Source organism: Phalacrocorax carbo, chromosome 10 (genome assembly GCF_963921805.1).
Source record: "Phalacrocorax carbo chromosome 10, bPhaCar2.1, whole genome shotgun sequence".
NCBI lineage: Eukaryota > Metazoa > Chordata > Aves > Suliformes > Phalacrocoracidae > Phalacrocorax > Phalacrocorax carbo.
The window spans coordinates 19,755,975-19,778,245 of NC_087522.1; the positions used below are offsets into that span (position 1 = coordinate 19,755,975).

General features: G+C 48.6%; 1 protein-coding gene across 10 annotated transcripts; it reads left to right on the forward strand.

The window, feature by feature from the left end:
- The first annotated feature begins 358 nt into the window (after positions 1-358).
- ROGDI (rogdi atypical leucine zipper) lies at positions 359-22,271 on the forward strand. Of its 10 annotated transcripts, XR_010374700.1 has the most exons (14): positions 359-441; positions 2,606-2,677; positions 3,880-3,962; positions 5,323-5,377; positions 5,916-5,996; positions 8,401-8,496; positions 9,749-9,847; positions 10,335-10,448; positions 11,196-11,245; positions 11,784-11,910; positions 12,471-13,259; positions 13,767-13,822; positions 21,162-21,239; positions 21,688-22,271. XR_010374700.1 is itself a non-coding variant. In XM_064462325.1 (11 exons), exons 1-11 carry the CDS (start codon positions 400-402, stop codon positions 12,510-12,512), a joined length of 861 nt encoding a protein of 286 aa, XP_064318395.1. In that variant the 5' UTR covers positions 359-399; the 3' UTR covers positions 12,513-13,412. The 10 variants fall into 10 exon arrangements, 1 of the variants encoding a protein (XP_064318395.1); XR_010374699.1 differs by having other exon boundaries at positions 13,767-21,239; XR_010374695.1 differs by having other exon boundaries at positions 15,331-22,271.

Below are 22,271 nucleotides of genomic sequence, written 5' to 3' on the forward strand. Positions count from 1 at the left end.
TTTATTTTGATTTCAGAATTTTGAGAGTAAACTGTTGAAACTTCTACGTCTTTACCCGTTCTGGAGGGTTCTTATGTGTAGCTCAGTTTTATCCCAACTGGCATGCAGCCAGCTACGGCTGCGGGTGGTGCAGCAGGACGACGTGCGTAGCGCGGCAGTAACCGCAAGGGCCGGCGCACCGCTTCATCTCGCGGGGGAGGGGACGTGCTGTCCCGCCCCCTGGCGCCACGCCCTGCTGGCCCCGCCCCCCCGCCCCTCGATTGCTCAGGCAGGGCAGTGCTGCCCAATCAGACGCCGCCTCGGCCGCCCCGCCGGGCGGAGGACGTGCAAGTGTGGGCGGTGCCGAGGGCGGTGCCTGTAGCCAATCGGGGCGGCCGCGGGGGCGGGGCGGGCGGCAGGATGGCGGCGGCCATGGCGAGCGCGGCGGAGCGGGCGGTGCTGGTGAGTCCGGACGCGGCCCGGCCGCGGGCGGGGAGCCGCCGCCGTTCGTTCCCCGGCTCCCCACGCCAGGGCTGAGACGCTCTGTGCAGGCCGTGGGGCAGCTTCTCCGGCGGGCCGGTGCCGTGCGGCCGGAACAGGCTCTCGGGCCGACCCCGGGCTGCGTTGCCGTGCTGCCCTCGGGCCCGCAGCCACCCGGCAGGCCGCGGCCTCCTCCGGGCTCCCCCTAAGCTGCTTGCAGGGTGGCCGCTTTGGCGCTCGCCCCGAGCAGCGCCGGGGCCGGGCTGCAGTTGACGCCGGTCCTTGCGTTGGCGCCGGGGGCAGCCCCGCTCGCCCTAAACAACGGAATGTGTTACGTGACCTTCATTTTTTCATAGCCAGCCCAACGCGCTGCTTGATGGAAGGCCAGACCTAACAAACGGTAGGCAGGCACCTCAAAGCAGCCTTGTTGACCTGATAAAGGTAGGAAAGACATAGACCAGCTGGCGCTGCAGGCATCCGCGGGCATGAGCTGCAAGAAGTAGGGACAGCTTCCTATCTAAGGGGTGAATTTTGGAGATGCGTCCAGGCCAGGCGGAAAGCTGCATGTGAAAACCAGGTTTTTATAAAATTTATGTGATTTTCAATGATATGACTAGCATTCCTCAAAAACTCAGATGGGTAGCACACAGGCATGGTGAATGAACTTGGCTTAGTCTGAAAGTAATACCAGTGCAGGGGGGGGAAGATGTTTTGCTGTCACTAGGGGGATGAAGGACACCCAGGGTGAGGTGAAGTAGAAAAATCTGCGTGGTGACAGTGGGGTGGCGGAGGCATGAAACGCATCTGCTTCACCTACATGACTTCTGTCCCTTTGGGAACCTGGAGGAGAGCGAGTGTTACAGAGGACAAAAGAGCAAGGAATCTAGTAAGACAGTATAATGCCCAGAAACCCAAAAGAGGGTTAAATGGTGAAAGTCAGTGGTCTTGCATCCACGCTGGTTTGAAGGATAACCTAGGTTTGTTGTGAGTACCTGCTTTGGGTGAATGTTTGTTGAAACAAAACCATCCTTATCCTACTCTTTGTTCATATAACTCTTGCATAAGGTGATGACACATTAGTGTGTAGTTATTTTATGTGTCTCGTGGCAAACAGGAACTGTCTAGTTGAGAAACCACAGGCTTAAATATCTGAGTTGACCACACCTTTCCAATTTTCCTGGGAGCAGCCCACTCAATCCATTCCCTTCCAGTACTTTCTGTGTGGAAAATTTTTCCTCCCTTAAAAAGTAGCAAGCATCAATCTCTTCTTTGTCCCTTGCTTGTTTCTGTTCCCACGTCTCTGATGATATTCTGCATGGGGTCTTGTGGTTTAACAGGAACGCTTAGCTCTGGTTTGAGGATCTGCTTTACACAGGCTTCTCTGCAGCCGACAACTGACTGGGGCTTGAGGTGGTTCGTCATCAGATCTGAACTTGCTTGTTACTGAATTTGCCCAGATGATTGGGAGTCCTCGGCCTTTCTCTCCCCCCACCCGCTTTTCAGTTCAGCTTGCTTTATTTTTAGGCTGCTGTTGCTTGGTTAAATGGCACTCGGGGGGGACACACCATTTTAGTTTTTGTCTTTGTTCCTCACCATATAATTGGCAACAAATTTGTCCACAAGTTGAGATTTTTTTTGCCCGTGATAGTGAGTGGTAGGGGATCTCCCTATCTTTATTTCCACCCACGAGCTTTTCATTTTATTTCCTCCCCCTATCCTGTTGAGGAGGGCGAGTGGGAGAGGCTGGTTGGGTGTCTGGCAGCCAGCCAAGGTCAGCCCACCCCAGCAGCTTAAAAAGATGCCCCAGATTTTGAAGCAGCAGTATCTGTACTTTGTTCTGAAATTTGCATCCTATTATGCCTGTTCTTTCCTAATTCTGTGATTATTGGTACAGTGATTTGTAGGAATGCTGCTGTCTTAAAGAACAAAAGTGAGGACAGTTCATTTGGCTGGGGCAGAGAAGTGGAGAGTAAGCCTTTCAACAAATCAGGAAGAAAACTTTTTCTTCTCCTACTAGTATGTGATGTGAACAGCTTGGACACAGCAGTATACTTAGAACTTAAATAATTTTCATAGACGTCTAATAAGAGATTTATTTCCAGAGTTAGACTTCTAATGATTCTATTGCTCTCTTTCCACAATGTAGGAAGAAGAATTTAAATGGCTTTTACAAGAAGAAGTCCATGCTGTTTTGAAACAGCTGCAGGATATTTTGAAGGTAAGGTTAATTTGCTTCATCTGTTTTTTGTGTTGTGGGTTTATTTGCTCTCCCATGGGAGGAATGGTGGTAGATTGCCCCCAGAGAAAAAATTCTTGTTAGAGGGTGCACAGAAAGGTCCATCATGCATGTCCAGTGCTGTCCCAAGTGTTTGCTTGCCCTCTGGTCTAGAAGATTCACAGTAAAGCTGATTTCCCCTAGATTGCTCTGTTCTTGACCTTCTTTGCTGAGGGAGCTGCTTTGAAAAGGCGCATGGAGGCAACCAGATCTGCCTGCCAGACATTTGCCCAAGATGCGAACATTTTCTGGAACAGGGAATCTGGATCTCTCTGTAACTCTGCCATGTGATGGTGGAAACTAACACGATAGCCTTTGGTTGACAAGCTACTACTTGTGCAGCAGCTAGTAGCACTCTCCTCATTCAAAACCATGTTTTCCTCAATACATCCACTTTTCTGCTAGTACCTGCCTCTTTCAGATGTGTGAAGTGTTCAGCTGAACCAGGCCAGCAGCACCTTTCACCAGCCTGAATGTGGGCTGCTGGCTTCGGCTCTTTCCAGGGGGTTAGTGGGTGATGCAAGAGAAGGGGCAAAAATGTGGAGGTAGGAGTGCTGTAGTGCTGACCAAGGACGTGACTCAGTAGCAGATGACAACAACCTGTGATCTCTGTATATATATGTGTCTGTTTTGAAGAATTTGTAATAGTTTTAAGGGTGAAGTGTGATTAAAGGACAGTCACCAGCCAGTATAACCAGTCAGGGGGGCTGGTTTTCACTCCAGACTTTCCATGTGGGTAAGGGATCAGTGGTGCTTGCCCCTGTGCAGCCTGGGGCAGCGCCACAGTACCTGAGGGCATGCAGGGCCAGGCTGTGTCGCTACTGCTGCGGAAAGCTTGGTGACCCCTCTGAGCGCGGCCCCCGTGCCCTTCTCCAGGGTGCAGAGCTGGAGCGTGGGATTTCCAGTGCCTTTCACCATGAGCTGCACGCATTGAGCCTTCTCCTGGGCTGTGCCTGTCCTGCAGGAGGACAAGGGCAAATCCATGTACTCTGCTAGGTGGGTTGCGGGGGGCTTGCAAAGGTGACCACTCTGTGTTCGTCCACTTGCTGGCATCTACGTTTCTATTCTTGCCTTGTCTTTGTTCCTGGCTTGTGTACTGGGCCCAGGTGGATGCCCCAGCACTCGCTATGTCCTCTCTTGGGCAGGAGGCCTCTCACCGGTTCAGCCTGCCCGCGAGTGGCTCAGGAGGAGCTGTCAAGCCAGAGAACTTTGTGCTGAGCACGTCAGGGTAAGTGGGGGTGGCGGTCAGCAGGTCACTGCCGCTCTGCTGGGCTGCTGCCCCCGTTCCTAGCAGTGCCTGTGTTTGTGCTGGGGGCTTCCCTCTACAGCAAAGGGCGCCGCTCCATGAGCGCCTGCGGCAGAGGTCTCTGCAGCACCCCCAGAGTAAAGAGGCCTTCTTCAGTGTGAGATTTCGCCTCAAGAAAACAAACTCAATGGCAGGTTAATGTAACAGTCTGTAGCAATGTTCCAGGGGCTGCCTCAGCCAGGCTAGTGCCGTTTCCTGCTGACACCTATAATATAGTCATTGATTCTTGACCACGCGCTGATCTCTTGCATCAGTGCACTGCTGTCAGCAGTTTTGCCAAGGGGAGTTTTTCTAGTTCTGGCCACAGGGAGTTGCAGTTACGAGACCTGAATTGTGCTCTAGGCTAAGTTTCTGACTCTGACTGCGGACAAATCTTAACTTTTGTCCTAATCTCCCTAAAATAGCAATAATAAATCTACTTCGCACAGGCAAGCTGAGACATGTGCAGAAGGTGCTATAGAAGTGCAGTTATTCTGAAACAGCTGTCCATTTTTTGATCTTCAGTGTAGGCCTTGGTCTGAATAGCTGCACTCTAGCAGAGGTTGCAAGCTTGTTGCAAAGCAGGAGACCTTAGTCCTTAGAAGCAGCATGGTGAGCATTTTATAGAATGAAACAATGATTCTCTATTGGGTTGGAAGGTTGCATTCTTTAGATCTTAAAGTTGATTCTAGTTTTCATTCATTGTTGTTGCAAGGTGGATCTTAAAAAGCTTAAAAATCTAAACACTCTCTGTCTATTAAAAGGTAAGTAAGGTATGGCTGGTCTGAGTTCTTGAAGGCCCAGCTGTTTCAGTCTTCCCCCACTCTTCATTGTAGATGTGAGCCATCCTGCAGGACCTTTTAAAGGTTTGTTTTTTCTTGTTGGGGTGGCAGGGTGGGGTTTGTAGCTTTCAACTCCCATATGAACCACATAGCACTCCAATGTCAGTAATTCATCTAATATCTTCTGTTTGTGCCTGCTAGAGCTGTTTGTAACAGCAACCAAATTGTTGATAGGTAATACACAAAATAAGCATGGGATCAGAAATTAACATAATGTTTTAGGTAGGGCAGTTACAGTGAGGTGGCTCATAAAGAGTATGACAGCCGCTGGCTGCAGGCCAAAAGCTTGGGGATGTGAAAGTGTGTGTCTAGAGTTCATCTGCACACCCCAGCTGACGCCTGGAAGGAGGGGGACGTGGCTAGCTACATGGGACAAGGAAGGGCAGCGTGGGCTGGCAGTTTCAGTAGGTGTCTCTTGCCTCCTGTGAGTTGTGTTGCCCAGATCTTTCTTCTCGTTCCAGCACAGACCAGGTGAAAGGTGTGTTGACACTGCAGGGAGATGCCCTGTGTCAAGCTGTGAGTACTTGCTGTGCTTCTTGCTTTGTACTACCATCAAGGGGTGGGAGTCATCCTTATTATACTTTGACTTCAGGGGAGAGGTCATCCTTATTATGCTTAACCAGTGATCAGTAAGTATTCTTTGTCAGTCTTCCTTAATAGGCCTTAAATCCTTAACATTTTAGCAAATGTTGGAATTTGTCAAGATTCAGCCTCTAACCCTCCTACCCGCTACACACTCCATGGTGAGTGGTGGGGTCGACTTCCGTGGGGATTCCTTGCCTTTTCCACCTTTGTTGTGTAATATCAAATTTCCTTGGGGGCCTTCTGAGATGAAGTCATGTGTCCTGCCTGGATCCCAATTCACTAAATGCCTTTCAACTTAGCGTTTGAATTAACATCTTCCTGTAGAAGGACTGAGGTTCTGGCCATGCCAGGACTGCTGAAAGCAGCTTGCCGAGGTGGTCTGGGAGACAGAATGGAGTGGGACTGGCAAGTCTCCGTTTTCTGCTTATGGGGATTGCTTGCTCTCACATGTTTGGTTTTTTTCTTCAAGGACATAAATCTGAAAATGCCCAGAAATAATCAACTCCTGCACTTTGCATTTCGGGAGGACAAGCAGTGGAAATTGCAGCAGGTACTGTTAACTTTAGATGCCTACTGTTCTGTAGCATCTGTGCCCTCCAAGCAGCAGCTGTAGCCCCTCGCTTCCTGAGAGATAAGGTTACGTCCATCCCACATTAGGAAACAGATGCAATTAAATTCAGTTATGATACTAGGAGAGAGAGGTGGGTTCTGCTTGCTCCTGAAACACCAGCGAGCTGAAGGCTGTCTGCATAGCAGTCATAATCCTTTAAAAGGAGTGCTGAGGGTGCCTGTGCAGTACTGGCCTTGTTTCTGCTTGTACAACCCAGGCTACCAGGGAAAAGAGCAACTTCAGAGGCTACAAACAGCTTGCTCTCATCCTCTTATGGAAGCATTTCTTTATGCTGAGAACAAATCTCACTGTATTGTGCTCCTGTAGCATAGCGGAGTTCCCGCAGTTATGGAGTTAAAGGCATGTGGCCGTCCAGAACACTGAATCTCTCTCCCACCATTTTGGTGGGAGATACCTGATTTCAGGACCTGATCTAGTGCCTGATCTTGAAGACATAGTTTCCCACAGGTTCTTTGTCATAGCTGAGTAGGTTGGAGAAAGATGTGTTCCATGTGCTTCATTATGCCATGGCTCAGATTCTTCTAGGTGATTGGTGCATTTTGTCTTGAGTTCAATTTCGCATGGCTGTTGTGCCAGTGGAGTGAAAGCTCTACCAGGTAACTTTGTAGAAATCTAGAAAATTGTGTATGTCAGTTATTAATGCCCAACTTGACTGAGTTTATGTCTTGCAACAAGTCTGGGAAGTTTTTGTGATAACACTCAGCAGTGCATCTTATTTTGTGGGTGTTTTGTACTGCTGCCTGGCTGATAGGCTTCTACCAGCTTTTATGGAAAACACCTTCCATTATTTACTTGGAAGAGTTTTGTGTTCTACTGTTGCTCAGATGTAGAATGTGAGCGAACTGAAGGATTCTGTGCAGAAGCATTTATGGAGATTATTGGGAGATCTTTGTCCTGTCTGAATTAAAAACGAGCATCTCAAAGTATTGTGAGTTTCTTCCCTCAGTGAGTGTGCCAGTTGGAGTTTTGTTTCTCTGTGCAAAGTAAAGTCATCAGTAAGAAATTGTATAGGCACATTTTTGAGGAGCACAAGTGCAGGCACACAAGTTTTGAGGAGCTTGATTAGAGAACAGAGCAAAATCAAGGGAGAATAGTAATGAAGCAAGTCCTTAAAATAGCAGGATTGGCATCACTGGGTTGGGTGACGCTGTCAGGAACCACTTAGCTTGCTCAAAAGCATGTGGGAGATGTAAAGGCCAGAGGTGGTGATGTCTGGAGATGCCACAGCCCAAGTACCTGCAGAGTCTCTCTGCAGTCTGACAGTCGACTTTATCATCTCTTCTCTCTGCAGCCTACAGCGCCTTGTGCTTTCTAAGAGCAGGGCTATTCTGTGATCCCTGCGCTCTGGATGAGAAGGAACCAGTGACCAGATTTATGCCAGAGAGGCCTCTATAAGGCTGAGCTGGGATCTGGGGTTGCCGGGGAGCAGCGTGGGTGTATCAAACTACGAATATCCCAAGCTGTGTTATCCATCTCCCAGCAGCCACTTCTCATACAGGCTTCCCTGCTTATCTTTTCCATTTATTGCACCCTCCAATTTACCCTTTTGCTTTTTTCAGTTTTTCTGCTGCTGCCTGGAACTGAATGCAACTCACTTTCTCCCAGGGCCGTTTTCTTCTTCCCATGCCTTGTCCTTGCTCCCATGAAAACACTGGGATACACTTATCAACCATGCTTTGATAATTGTCTCCTTGCTGCAAGCCATCTTGCTTGAGAGGGACTTGAGCTAGCTGTGTCCTGAGTCTGGTCAAGTTCCACATGAGCAGTGCAATGGCAGCTTATTGATGCTGGAGATAACTCTTAACCCCAACAATTACAGTTTAGAAGGACTCTGGAATACTGCCAGAGATGCTGTATTAGAAATAAGTGTTTGCTGCTCATTGCTGCTACTGATGTAGTTGACATGATTTGTTTTAGCTTGAATAGTTCCTAAGGAAGAAATCATTATACGTGTTGCTAAACATGATGGCCATATACCATCAACAGTGAGAATTCCTACCTGAACAGTCATGATCAGAGTCCTCCCAGGATGAGAGTGCCTGATGTCACTGTTCCTTTGGGGCAGCAGCAATATTTTTATTGACAGTCCAAGTCACAGCTATCAGATATTTTGCATCTCTGGTCCTTGAGTGAAGAACCCAATAATGCATCTGGGCAGCAGTGGTAGATTTGTGTTAGCAAGTGTCTGGTACTCGGACAAAAATGGCCTTAACATTTGGGAAGTCACCGTTTTCTTAGGGCCAATGAGATAATTGGGGAAACCTCTCCTTTCTAATGTGTATTATAGTGTTTCTTTAATAGGACTGCATTTGTACCTTTGCAGATCCAGGACGCTAGAAACCATGTTAACCAAGCCATTTACCTGCTTATGAACAGAGATGTTAACTACCAGTTCAAAACAGGCTCAGAGGTTCTCAAGGTGAGGAGAAAGCCCTCTCTGCTTGGGTAGGAATGTGCATTTTTCTTCCCTCCATCTGTTGTGTTAAACACAGTTAATGCGTACTGCTGTTTTGAGTCTCTTACTGGAAATGGATTCCCCAGTTGTACCCATACATATCTGTGTCAAGGAGTATCCATGTGGCTTCATATTTGATATGAATCTATACCAGTTTAGCTTCAGTAGCAGGGTTGTACATCATGGTGAATAGTAAGCTGGGCAGTTGGTGCCCTCTTGCACAGCAGTAATATTCTGGGATCTGGCAACTCCCTTGATCTTTTTTGGATGACGTGGTTCCCTGTCAGTCAGTGCTTTTTGTGAGAGAAGAAATGAGGCAGTCATCAGCAAACAAAAGATTATGGTTAGTACTCATGATTGCTGATGATTTGAAAATGACTTCTACTTGCTAGTAGTAGTTGATGCGGACTGATACAGACCAGCTGCTGCATGGCAATAAAGTCCAGCCCTCTGCTTGGAAATGCTCTCTGAAGCTACCCGAGTTTTGACTTACTCATTAGAATCCATCACAATATCAAACATGAGAAAGCTAAATCTTTTTACTCTCCACATGGGCAAGAGCTGCTAATAAGAAGCAGCTAGGTAATAAAACTCTTTTCTTTTTACTTTTGGATGGAAGCAGAGGGGAGAAATCAGTCATAATATAAAATACCTTTGTCTTAGCAGTTGTGAGCTCTGTAACAGACATGTTACTTCCCACTTTTTTTCTGGAAAAGGAAGTCTGCCTGAATAGAGCCTTTGAAGTGTGGCTTCTGGCAGGACTGCGCTCACAATGAGCTGGTTCTTTTCTCTAGTGCCTGCCCTAGCTCATAAATGGTTATGAACAGCGGAGAGCCATTCAGCAGTTGTTGTACCTGTGATGTGGGAATGGGGAGAACTAGAACACAGCTTGTTCTTCTTCCTTAGTGCCTGCTCTTCAGAAGAGCTGATGATGAGTGTGTTGATGCTTCTGTGGCATCAGTCATTGATCTCGTGTTCTCTTCTTATTCTTCTAATGAATAGCTGTTCTCTCTTCAGTCCCTGGTATTAAACACTCCTGTCTTACAAGAGTCTACGATGGTGGTAGCAGTTAAACTCAATTCCTGGAAGGGCAAGGGAGTGTTGTTGTTGTCGGTTGTTGTTCTAACACTTGCAAAAGGCTGTAGGATTCTGCAGCACACTATCCAGAGCTGTCCCAGGATCTCCACTCAGCAGTGTACTGTACATTACCTTGTAGCTTATGGATGCTGTGATGTTACAGCTCTCAAGAGCCCGAAATCGGCTTACCACTCCAGCCACTCTGACTCTACCAGAGATTGTCTCCACTGGTCTCACAGTAAGTATGTGGTGGTCTAGATCTCCATACAGCCTGGCAACATGCAACAATTGAGATATTGTGCTGCATCCTGGTGGAAGTGGATTTCTGAAGTGTCTCCTGGGGCAGAGAGAGAGAGCTGAAGTGAGTGCAAACCCTGAGCATTTTTGGCTGCTCTGTATCTTCCTGTGGGAAAGCAGATGGCCTGGATGTGAGGACTCTGGTTCTCAGACAGTAGGTTCTGTTCTCTGCTCAGGAATCCTGTTGAGGAATGATTTGCCCTTGTGAACACTGCTCCATCCTCTTTTGTCACGATCATGCATGCACCATTTGATCAAGTGCAGCAAGAGGAACAACCATTCCCTGCAAGCTGCTCAGTCCTTGTTTCTTTCCTAATGTCCCTCTCACTATGGAGTAACTGTAGTATGGCTTAGAAAAAGGTAGTGATTTCCCAGCATTGAAATAATGGTCCTTTCACTGACAAAGAAACTACTTATTTTCTCACCAGAAAATGTTCACCCCTGCTCTGCCTCCAGACGTCCTTGTGAATTTCTATATTAACCTGAATAAGCTGTGCCTGACTGTCTACCAACTCCACGTGCTGCAGCCCAGCACAACCAAGGTGATGCCTACTATCTCTTGGGCCTTGTTTATTTACCTCTCCCTACATCCCACTGTGAGGAGATTGCACTGTTACAAGGTGCAATGTTATATGCATAAGATAATGCTGAAATGACTGTAACTGGTATTAAGTGTCTGCATTTAGATCTGCTGCAGATAGAACACTGTCTCAAAATCTAGTTTGGGGCATGGCCACTTAGCCCAGAAGAAAAAACCAATTCTCTGAAGAAAGCCAGTAACTACTTTTTGCCAAGTAACACTTTATCTTTACAATATAGTTGATAATTCTGCATAATTTTGGAAGGTCATAATTGTATTAATCCACATCGAAGTAGCAACTTGGGTTTTCTGAATGGAGTTTTGATGGATACTTTCCTGCTTCACCTGTTGCATTTGGGTCAGCTTGATGTCCTGTAAAAACAGAATTAAACTCTAAGCTTTATGAGATACAGTCCTTCTAGAAGGGTATTTTTCCTAAAACCTATCTTTTGTTTTTCTTCTGGATCTTCTCATTTTTGTGGTGCTAAAATTTGGAGCTAGGTTGGACTCAGCCACTGTGTAGATTTTTTTTCATGAAGGAGCAGGAAGGGATCAAATGAGATGGATTCCAAATGATGGAGTATTCAGGCAGATTCAGTGTAGGCATTTCTTGATGTCAGGCTACTGAAAGTGCAAACCTTAAACGTCCTCCTTCTAAGTAGTTCGTTTACTGCGTCAAAATCCTAATGACCTTTTCCTTCTCCTCTAGAACTTCAAGCCTGCTGGAGGGTCCATTTTACACAACCCTGGAGCCATGTTGTAAGTACAGTCACTACAAGGGCTGTGTAACAGGTGTAGGAGTATACTGAGGATGAGATCCCAATGGCTGTATGCAGTTTTGATTGTAGCATCTGCTAAGTGGAGAAGCTGGACTTAGTCACTTGCTGTGGCTGTGCCTGTGAATGCACAGGTGCCCATCATAGTGTTTCTTTAATGACTTGGTCATAGAGGCCCAAAGATGTGACTTTTCAGGATACAGCCCGCCGATACAGTGCTATGAGTTTGCCTGGAGATGAATTGTTGACCAAAACGAACGTTAGGTTATTGGCATCACCAACTGCGTTTCCTGCCTTTGTGCCTTTCTGGAAAGTGGTAAAGTTTCTACCTGAACCCCATTAGATTTAGCTTAATTCTAAATCTGATCAGAGGCAGGCTGAGAGCTTGCATTTGGTAACTTTACCAGGTGCTGTTTTAAATGTAGTAGAAATTACATCTGTGAGAATGGAGACAGTTACAGTTGAGTTTTGTGTTCTGTGCTGTTGTGTGTGAAGCTGTGTTCTTTTTTCCCCCACTCCAGTGAATTTGGCAACCAGCGGTATGAAGTCAGCCATGTCCATAAAGTGGAATGTGTTGTACCATGGTTAAATGATGCCCTTGTCTTCTTCACAGTTTCACTGCAGCTTTGCCAGCAACTGAAGGACAAGGTAATGGCCTTAGAGAAGGGACTTTGTTTTTAACTCTGGATTTTGAGAGGACCGCGGATCTCCTAAAAGTCTGATGTGATGTTATTCTGTACAATTTACATATAAACTGAAAACAAGCGATGAGTCAGTCTCTGGAGTCAGGGAGCTGGCTGGCACTGCCTAGAAGACAGCCATTTGACTAATTGTAGTAGTGTGGCAAATGTGTTTGCTGAACTAGTGACTAGATGGAGAGGAGTAGGCAGACACTTGTGCGTTCTCAGTCATGAGCTGGATGTGAGGAAATGCCAGGGTGCTGGAGAGGAGTCATGGAGACCTCAGCAACCTAGCTTCCAGTAGACCAGTGTTCAGTTCCAGCTCTGCAGCTGACCTAGCTGCACCTTGAGCAAGTAACTGTGAGCTCCAAGCCTCTTCAGTGGCAGTAGCAGCAAATCTGCCCTTCTGCAGTGCAGCGCTGGAGTGTGTAATGCTGTAAAGCTCAATCTTCACACACGTGTTGTATGCTCTTTCTTTTGTGGCCCAGAGGATACAGGAACTCATCTGCTTTTCTTCTTGCTTTCCAGATCTCTGTTTTCTCCAGTTACTGGAACTACAGGCCATATTAATTCCCTGTGGAGTGTCCAAGACCTTACAGTACTTCCAGTGTCTCCCTTTTTATTTTCAACATGCCAGCTGAGTCCAGGTCAGCCCGAGGAGTGCTGTGGTTCATTACCATGTGGCCTCCCACAGGGTAGGGTCAGTGTATCCAGACACAATTTGAATAGCCTTGTCTGGGACTGCTGCATGAGCAGGGCACCAAGCAATGCTGTGTGGTTGGTGAGAGCTTCCGTCTGTCTCTGTTCTCATGTGGGTTGTGTGGTTTACACTTTCCAAGCTTCTGATGAATTACACTAGTCCATTATAAGGGATGGGGAGCTGTGGACCACTCTCACTGACTGTATTTGCACACAGTGCTGTAACTAACTGCTGGACTGTGATCTGGCTGGGAAGGGATGAAGACAGACCATTTAACACACCACAAAAAGTGTAGGGCATGCTGCTTCAAGTAGTGAAATATGTTTCTGTGATCTGGTCCAGCTGTGGTTATGACCAGCCCTGAGCTTCTCCTTCTCCTGTCTGCTCTGTCCATGCCCATGTTACTGATTCCCCTTTGGGGATATTCTTACTTGCTGCTGTTTGAACTCTTTTTTTTCCCTGGCATCAATGTGATAATATATATTTTTTCCCTAAGCCCTAGTTGGGCCAATTGGTTTTTTCCAGGTTTAGTATCTTGTTTTCACTGCCAGCCTTTGGAGCTGCCTCGGTACCTTGAGCACAGCTACGCAGTCTCACATCCTGTCATTAAACCCAAAGTGAGTACCGTGTTGTTACTATGATTTGCTGCCTACCTATGGATGCTACAGTATGTAACTCAACCCTCCAGCCATTGATAACTGTGAAATAAAGATCCTCAGACCTGTCATGCTACTGTGGGCTGTCAGTGCTGAGAATGAAAGAATATCAAAGATCATGTGCTCTTACAAGTGAGTGGCTGTTCATAGTTATGCATGCTAGATTACTGTTTGCCTTACTGGAGGACATTAGTGGTCTCTGAAGGCAGAGCTGAGCAGCTCTTCAAAGGCTGGGCCTGGTTTGTGTAGTCTCAGCCCAGTGCTGTCTGACACCCAGGTACTACCTGAAGTATTTTTTCCAAACTTTCCTTGTTTGGAAGAGGCTGTAGGTACTGAGACTGGGTTGGGTTGGCTCATGGAGCTGGCTGTCAAGTGATGATGAAGCATCACCTGTCTCTGGCTTGGCTCCAGCGAGCCCTGTCCAGCCTGTGTTTCTGCTGGCTTTCCTCACTGGAGTATCTTACCCAGGAGCCTACATGTGTGCTGAGGTGAGGACTGCAGGCTCACTGAAGTCCCTACAAAACGTGAGTGCCATTGGAGCCTATCTTGACAGCATGGTTGTTAAGTGCTATCCAGAATGCTGTGCTTAAAAGGAAGAGATCAGGGAATCACAGAATGGTTGAGATTGGAAGGGGTCGTCTGGGGTCTGTCTGGTCCAATTCCCCTGCTCAAGCAGGGCCACCCAAAGCCAGAGTCCCAGGACCAGCTTTTGAATAGCTCCAAGGATGGACACTAGAGATAGATACATTGCTTTGATTTCCCCTCACCTCCCCTGCATAGACCTCTGCTCTGGGTGTGTGTGGCCTACCTCATCTGTGACCTCCCTTTCTGTCTTTTTGTGGGATCCCTGAGTGGGTTAGTGCCAGCCTTGTTACTGATGCAGCCTCCTTCTCTGAGGACTTGACACTTGGTGCTGTGCTTGGTCTAACACATTTTAGTATACAGGCTGCAGGCAGTAACAGAGCCTACAAATGAGTATCGGGCTGTGACTGATTAATATGTGAGTTAGTAAGTAATGAAAGGTGGAAGGTAGAGAGGCCTGGATGGGCTGATGCAGCAGCAGACTCATTATCAATTCCAGCCAGTTATACTTATGACTAGCTGCGGTCATGACCCTGGGTATGCATTTACCAACCCTTGCTCTGTTCCAGACCATTCGCTGCTTAGAAAGTGATTGCGCCTGCGTGGATCTGCTAGCCATCAACAGCTTCTCAGATTAGAGTATTTTTATAGTTAATAACCTCTCTGGAGCTGTCTGTGTTTTTCGTTAACCCTCCCTGTGTGTGGAATAGGCTCCTGTTTTTAATTCACGCTACTGTGTGCAGTCCAATCAATATTGCCGCATCCTCTGCAGCTCAGCTTCCTGCTGATAGGGATGTAATATGCAACCCAGTGTGCGTTGTTTTCTTCTGATGAAAATAGTCATCTTCAGTTCTGGCAGGCAGGAGTGTGCGAAATGGAATACCTGTCCTGCTTCCAGCTCTGATGCACAGTGGCTGTGCCATGAGGACTGCTAGGTGGCAGTGGTAGCTGCTACAGGACACTGCCCAGATGACTGTTGCAGAAGAACAGGGTAGCAGCAGTGGTAGGTGGGATTCAACAGGAGAGGCTGGCCCAGAGCTCTGGCCTGGTACCCTGTGATTTGAAAGGTAAAACAAGGATCCACCAATTAGAACACTTAACAGTCTATCTCTTTTCCCCACTAAACCTCTGAGCGCAGAAGAAAATTTACAAGGCCCTAAGGGCTCTGCTTTTGCAGCCCGGTGAGGTTGATACTGGGATAGCTACTGGCAGCCACCCCTCCCTTTGCAAATGCAACTCAAACCTGCTGTGGGCCACAATCTTTGGCAATTGCTTGGCAGCACAAGGTGTGTGTGAAGTTTGGGCACCTCTGCAGTACTGCAAGGGCTTTTGATAGTTACATGCCCTGATGAATGCTGCTGTGTGACTGGAGTAGAATGAAATAATCAGACTGTCTGCCTCTTCCTGGGTTGGGTTTTTATTCCCTCTGTTGTTTTTTTTTTTTTTTTAGCTTGCTTTGGGGAAGCTCTCATGAGCAAAACCTTTCCTGGTAGCACCTTTCTTTTTCCCATTTGCTCCGGGAATCTCTGCTTTGTCTTCAGGAGGTAGAAGTCTGCTACTTAGATTCACTGGCTGCCTCCTTTGATGGTCTAGCAGTTGAGTTGCTGATGCCTGGATGCTGCTGGTTCTGGAGCCACAGAAGACACTGTGATCCACAGGCCTCTGCTGCTGAGCTTCTACATGCCATTCAAATAGGAATTAATGTTGCCTGAACTAAGAAGATGACACTTACTAGGCAGCTTTCAGCAACAGCATTGCAGCAGGCTAATGACAGAGCAGAACCACGACTAAGACAGCAATGAAGAAAGCTTATTTTACATCTGCCTCTAGTCTGTCTCCATCTCAGTAACTACTTCTGCATCGTCCACAGAGTAGTGACAGACAGTGAGCAGAATCCCATGCTGCTTGTCCCAACATCTCAGCACTGAGCAGACGAGAGTGTCTCCATGCTGATCTCAGCTAAGGCAAAATGTTTGTAAAGATAAAAATTTTTCCTTGAGTTGGAGTTGAAACAAAAGGTATTCATGTGTGCTGATGCCAGTCTGCTCAAGTATTGCTACTGCCAGGGCTTGCTTGGAACTGTGCCTAACATCCCTGGCCTCATCCTGCCTTCCAGCTACGGTGGAAGCATTCGGAGGGCATGTACCACCATTCCCATTCAAGAGTAGGTGCCTTTCAGGGTGCTGCCTTCTGGAGTCGGTGTTCTCAGGACAGAATCGGACCTTTCTTGTTCTGCATGTGACCTAGCAAAAAGGGCCACCCTGCCTTATCATGGGATCACCTCTGGGGGCACAATATCCCTAAAGCAGAAGGCCTATACCAGTTGAAAACCTGGCTCCACCCAGGACTGTAAGGGTGCTAGGCAAGGGGGTGATGCTTTTCAAATTGGAGGCATTGTTCATCTTTGGGATGAAGAACAAGCTTTCTCTTGGTGCCCCAAGCATCCTCTGCAAAGGCCATAGGGAGAAGGGAGCCACTGTTCCCTAGCACAGAGCAGTTTCATCTTCACATGCTTTTGCGTCCTCTGGGAAAAGTGAGGCAAACTGTTTCTAAAGTTGATGCAGCAAATAAAGCTGGCTGGCTCACTGATGACATGCTCCAAATGTCTCAGCAGGGACTAAAAGGGTTTCCAGAACCTGTGGCTGTGCTTTGAAGCATCTTCAGAGCCTTGTCCTGCCTCTTAATGGATGTTCACAGCCAGGTATAGTGCTATGCTTTGCTCTCAGTCCTGCTGGAAATTAAGCCTGTATTGGAAGACCTGGACACCACAGCCCTGAAAAGAAGCATAGCTGGGCCTCCCATTCAGTCATCCCAGAAGGGATTGTAGTATGAGGATGCTCCACAGCATGTTTTGATGATCAGGAAGTATGAGCTTGGAAAAGAATCCCAGCTTCTAGCTGAAGGGAAACAATAGTTTCTCCTACTTTGTCCTTGCCCACCCTCCCTCCCTGGCACTTCCCATGGCTGCTGGCTCTGTGGGGGGGAGCACCTCTTTTCCACTTTGGCTGCAGTAGCTGAGGGTGGTCTGTGGCTTGTAGCTGACAAGTCTGCATTACTGTATCTGATGGGGATTGTGGGGCTGACTGATCAAGTGGGTGTATTGGCCTAGGATGGCATCACAGGTACCGTGCAAGGGGTTTGCATTCATCCGCATAGAGAGAATAGGAAGGGCAATCACTGTGGTTTTAGAGGAAGATGGAAATGGCTAGGCAGCTTTTGGCACTCAAGGTGAAGATCGAGTCTGATTTGTAGATGCAGCAGAGGGAAGAAGCAGGAAAAGTCGTTCTGTCCAGCTGTGAGGTAAAGGGAAGTTTTGGGCTCCATTGCCAGGTTGTCTATGCCCACTTTCCTTCTGGGAATCTAGTTTTGGAAAAGAATGTGTCATTGTAAAGAGGAGGGGAAGGAGTTTACACACGCATGAACACACAAATTAAAATAGTTTCCATGCTTTGTCTGTGCTCAAGCCCAGATACCACTTCCCTCCCCAGAACAGTGCAAAGGTCCTGGGCACGTCTGTGCCTGCTCAAGCACGTCCAGCCTGCTCTCTCTTCCCCATCACCGTCCCTGTGTGAATGTCCCCCTTGGTGGCTGGGCTGTGTTTCTCCTAAGACATGAGTGTGTCTCTGCAGGGGAGAGCAGGGTCTGTCCAGTGCTCTGCCTGCTTTCCTCCCCTGCCCCCATTTTGACAAGCAGCACAGATAGAGCAGGACAGGCCTCAGCCTTGCAAGCTCCTCTGTGTCCCAGGTCATTCTTGGGGGAGCGGGCTGGGTTTTATCACCTTGTGTTGTTTTGGGGAGTTACAGTTGCAGCAGCAGATAAACGCCAGGGGCAGCAGCAGAAGCACAGTCCCTGGAAAAAAGCGAGCAGTTACATCAGCATCAATCTCTATGTGCCCCCATTAGCACCCCGCATTTCAGCAGGTACCCTCTTGGCTGTCTGCTCCACTTTTTCACCCCTGTTAGTCATGCAAAGTGCTGTACATCTCACAGGGCATGGGAACCCTACAAACACCATCTGAGTCTAGGCTGGTTGGAACTGTACTAGTGTTAGGCAAGGTGACGGCATGGTTATGAAAGTAGTCTTGCAACCAGGGGAAGTTACACAGGGAATGTTTCCTCCAGGCCCCTGTGTCTTTGCTGGTGTTGCTGCCATTGCCTGCTGAATGTAAATGGAGCGGCTGTATTCTGCCATTGGGCTGCTGCGGGGCTGCATGGGTTGCTGGGATTAGGGCAGCTGGCTGCCAAAGCCAACACCAAGAGAAGCTGTGTGGCACATGCCTTGTGCTGGGCTATGCACTCACCCACAAAGATGAAGAAGATGGCAAAGGTGGCAATGTCCCACACTGTCTCAAAGAACCTTTTTCTTGCCAGACAGCTCAGGAAGTCATGGATCTCATTTTCCAGGTCTGGATAAGCTCATCATCTCAATTTCTGCTCAGAGCTTATCCAGGTGGCTGACCTATGGACCTGCTGGGCAGCAAGACAGCCCCTGCTAGCAGGGGGGACTAGAAGAGAAGAGCAGCCATGCAGTGCTGGTCCCTCACCAGAGGATTCAGGCCATTGCCTGGGGACAGGGTGATCCTTCTAACCCTGATGTCGAGCCTTCACTTAGGGCTGTCCTTGCAGGGCGGGGAACGCTGCCCAGACTAGAGAAGGACCGTGGCAAGATTTCTTCTGTCGGGAAAAAGCTGCCCTCATTTCATGCAACTGCTGTAGATGCAGGCTGTCAAGTCAGCATGGCACCCTGCTCTCTTCTGCGGGCCTGGTCAGTAGGAGAAAGAAGAGGGATGCAGCCTGCAGAGCTGGCTGGGTGCATGGCAATGGGAAGGGCTTCCAGCACTTCGGAAGCCTGGGCTGCCTCTGCTGCAGGAGGAATAAGTGGAGAAGGCAGCAAGGATGTACCGACCCTTGCCCCCATGGCTGCCAGGGCAGTGGAATCCTGCCCACAGGGAGGAGAGAGCAGGAGAGCCCAGAGTATCCAGGGCCTGATGCCCCCAGAGGCAGGTGGGCCATGCCTAGGGCATGGAGGGAGGAGAAGGGCATGTCCCAGGGCTGTGGCCAGGCCTTGCCCTTGCTCCCTCTCCCAGTCACATTTCCCTGTTAGCCTGGTCTGGCCTTTCCCTGCTGCCTGTGTGCTAGCTCTGCCTCACATCCCCTTCTCGGGTGCCCAAGGCAGAGCTGGTTGCCATGGCCTGGCCCCCACCTTGTCCCCAGACAGGCCTACAGCTAGGCAGGGAGGCGCAGGGGAGCAGCGGGAAGAAAACCCCTTCTGGCAGCCATGTGGTGCTCAGGGCAAGGGTGGCTCCAGGGCCCGGCTTTCAAGCTGTGCGGATGCGGGTGCCAGCCCCGTGGAAAGTGGATCCCCAGCCAGGAAGGGAGCTGAAGGCTGCCGGCCCAGCTTGCCTCCTGGCTCAGCCAGAGGAGAGGGGAGCCTGATGCCAGGCCTGTCTTGGTCCCATGGCAGCACCCCATAAAGCAGCCCTTTCCCTGGATCCAAGGTATCTGAGCCACAGGCATGGTCAGGAATGACAGGGTGAGCTAACGGTCTGGGAAGGGATGATGGGGATGCCCAGCTCTGCTGTACAGTGGCTGTGCTCTCCTGCGGTGTGTCATGGCACAGGGAGGAATGGGAAGGCTTGCAGCCATGCTGGGGGGCTATGGGTTGTGGCCCTGGGGAGGCAGGCACAGGTGGGGTCACAGGCAGCATGTGGGGTTCCCCATTGCGCTGCCCATCCCCAAGCACACAGAAGCAGTCCCTGTGGGTTTCAGAGGAGCTGCTCTGGAAGAAAACCTCTCCGGGCTGGTGCTTGGCTTCCTCCCTGCTGTGGTGCCTCGGGTCCCTCTTTGTGTGGCGTCAGGCCCCTCTGCTTCACCTGGCCTCCTAGTGCTCCTGCCTTGCTTTTCTCCGCTCAGACTGTGGGATTGGAAGGGCTGAGATGTGAGAGATCCACAACATCCGTGCAGAGAAGCGAAAGGTATGATGTTAGTGAAAGGGAATCAGAAAGTGGAAAGTGATTGAACCATAAGGCACACTACTCTCGTTGTCTCATCTCAGTGAAATGAAAGACCAGCACAGCTGACTGAAAGAAATGGAATATTGAAAATTTATTTTCCACGAGTTGTTAGTAACAATAGTTAAAAATAAGTAGTAATATCAACTTGAGGTAAATCATTTAACTACCATATTGTAGAATGATCCTATTTTTTTTTCAGAATTTTGATAATTTTTTAAACCGGTAGTCCTGTGAGGAGCAGAGAGTTGGACTCGATGATCCATATGGGTCCCTTCCAGCTTGAGATATTCTGTGATGCTATGTAGTTCAGGGGTGCATGGTGTGATCACACCTGCTCTTCATCTTGCAGGCTGTGAAACAGCCTAGCCCTCCTGTGTAGGTCCTGTGAGGATGCCTGACCACTGGCCTGACTCAGTTTCCCTTCATGTAGTTGCATCCTATTTGCTTTCCCCTTTTCTTGTTAAATTCACTTCTACGTAAAGAGACTGTAGCTGCACTCATACTCCCTATGTAAGGACGTCTATGTGTATATGCCATGGGGCAGCAAATCCCTGATGACCTAGACATGATCTTTCAGGTCCTTGTGATCATTGACCAGGCACATGGTCTTAAAGAAGAGTCTGTCAGAGGATGCTGCAGTGGTGGATGACCCCTCTACCAGGGTCGGTGGGTGCATGCCTGCCAGGGTGGGCCCCTGGGAGCCAGCCGAGGAAGGGGGCACCAACTGCAGAGCTCCCCTTATCTCTGGTCCGTCAGCAAAACAGCCTCTCTCTTGTTTTCCTCTGCTACCACTGGCAAAGATTTCATGGGGTGGGTCAGGGTAGAAGGACGGCCTCTAGGACCCACCTACTGTGGAGTGGAAGTCCTGTCCCCACTCCTGGCCCGGTTGCAGGTAGCCCTTTCCAGGCTTGTGGGGACCAGCCGTCAGGGCACAGGGCACAGAAATGTCCAATACCAAGATCTGCTTTTCATTTTTGCACAACAACAAAAAATCACATAGAAAAAGTAGTTTGCTGGATCAAGCCATCCCAACAGAGCAAGGAAAGGGTGGGACAAGTTGTATGAGGTGAAGATGTAGGTTTAGAGGCAAGCTGATCAGTCCTGATCAACTTGAAAAAACATTTATTTTGGACGCAGTATTTCTCCCTCAAACCCCAGCAAGCCTGGAAGCCAATCCTCCTAACCTATGTGTTTTTCAGCCAGCTGGAAAGGGCCATTGACTCCCTTTTGACCATGTATCTTTTTTTTTTTTTTAATATCAACTGCAGTGAGATTCACAGCTTCCATGAAGGAGACATGCACAGCTGCCCAGCTGCCCCCTTCTCTACACCAATCGCTTGCTGCAGGTCGGTAGTAGTGTAGCCCCAGTAGGTGCCCCCACGGGCAATGTTTGTTTCTCTGAGTGAGCAGGACAGTCTTACAGGAAAGGCAGTAACGCCGTCAGAGGCCCCACTTCAGTGACATCTCAGCATTTGCTCAACAGGAATGTCAACTCCAGGGAAACAAGAGATGCATACATTGACAGCAGTGTTTTGCAACACATAGGCTGTCCAGTGTACTTACAAGGCTTCAGAAGTGCTCAATGCAAATAGGCAAAACCCTCAATTAAGGCTTTTACAGTAGCTTGTCAGGTCTGTTGATGATATGCCATGGAGTAGTTTAGCTGAAGCTGAGTTTAGCTGAAGCTTTGACTCCAGTTTACAAGGGCTAGAAGTTTAGCTGGTGGTAACTGTCATAGCCTTAGTTAACAGCTGAAAATGTTCTTGGCGTGATTTTTGTGGATGTGCATTCCAGGCAGCTGGAGGTGGATGGTACACTCCTCAGGAAGGCAGCGTGGGGTCAGAACAGCGCTGGTGCCGTGGAAGTGCAAGCAGGATGATAATTCCCAGCAGTGTGTGCTGGTCTGTCATGGTTTTAGCTGGGATAGAGTTAATTTTCTTCACTGCTGCTGGCCTAGTGCTGTGCTTTAGACTTAGCATGAAAACTATGTTGAGATAACACACAGATATTTTGGCTGTTGCTGGGCAGTGCTTGTACTAGTCAAGGGCTTTTCCAGCTCCCCATGCTCTGCTGGGTGCACAAGCAGCCAGGAGGGGAGGGGGCACAGCTAAGGGAGCGGATTCAACCTGGCCAAAGGGATATTCCATATCATGTAACGTCATGCCCAGTGTGTTACCTGGGAGGGGCTGGCCGGGGGAGGGAGGCAGCAATCACGGCTCGGGGACGGGCAGCATCGGTTGGTGGGTGATGAGCAGTTGTATCGTTTGTGTTTCTGGTTTTTTTACTTTTCCCTTTTATTATATTATCATTATTGTCATTGTTATCATTATTATTATAATTATTATTTTATTGTCATTATTAAACTGTGCTTATCTCAA

Excerpts from the sequence above, each read along its gene's own strand:
- ROGDI (XM_064462325.1), top strand. The coding sequence starts at position 400 with ATGGCGGCGGCCATGGCGAGCGCGGCGGAGCGGGCGGTGCTG. Across the intron at positions 9,848-10,334 it reads TTGTCTCCACTGGTCTCACA|AAAATGTTCACCCCTGCTCT; the intron begins GTAAGTATGTGG and ends TTTTCTCACCAG. Across the intron at positions 10,449-11,195 it reads TGCAGCCCAGCACAACCAAG|AACTTCAAGCCTGCTGGAGG; the intron begins GTGATGCCTACT and ends CTTCTCCTCTAG.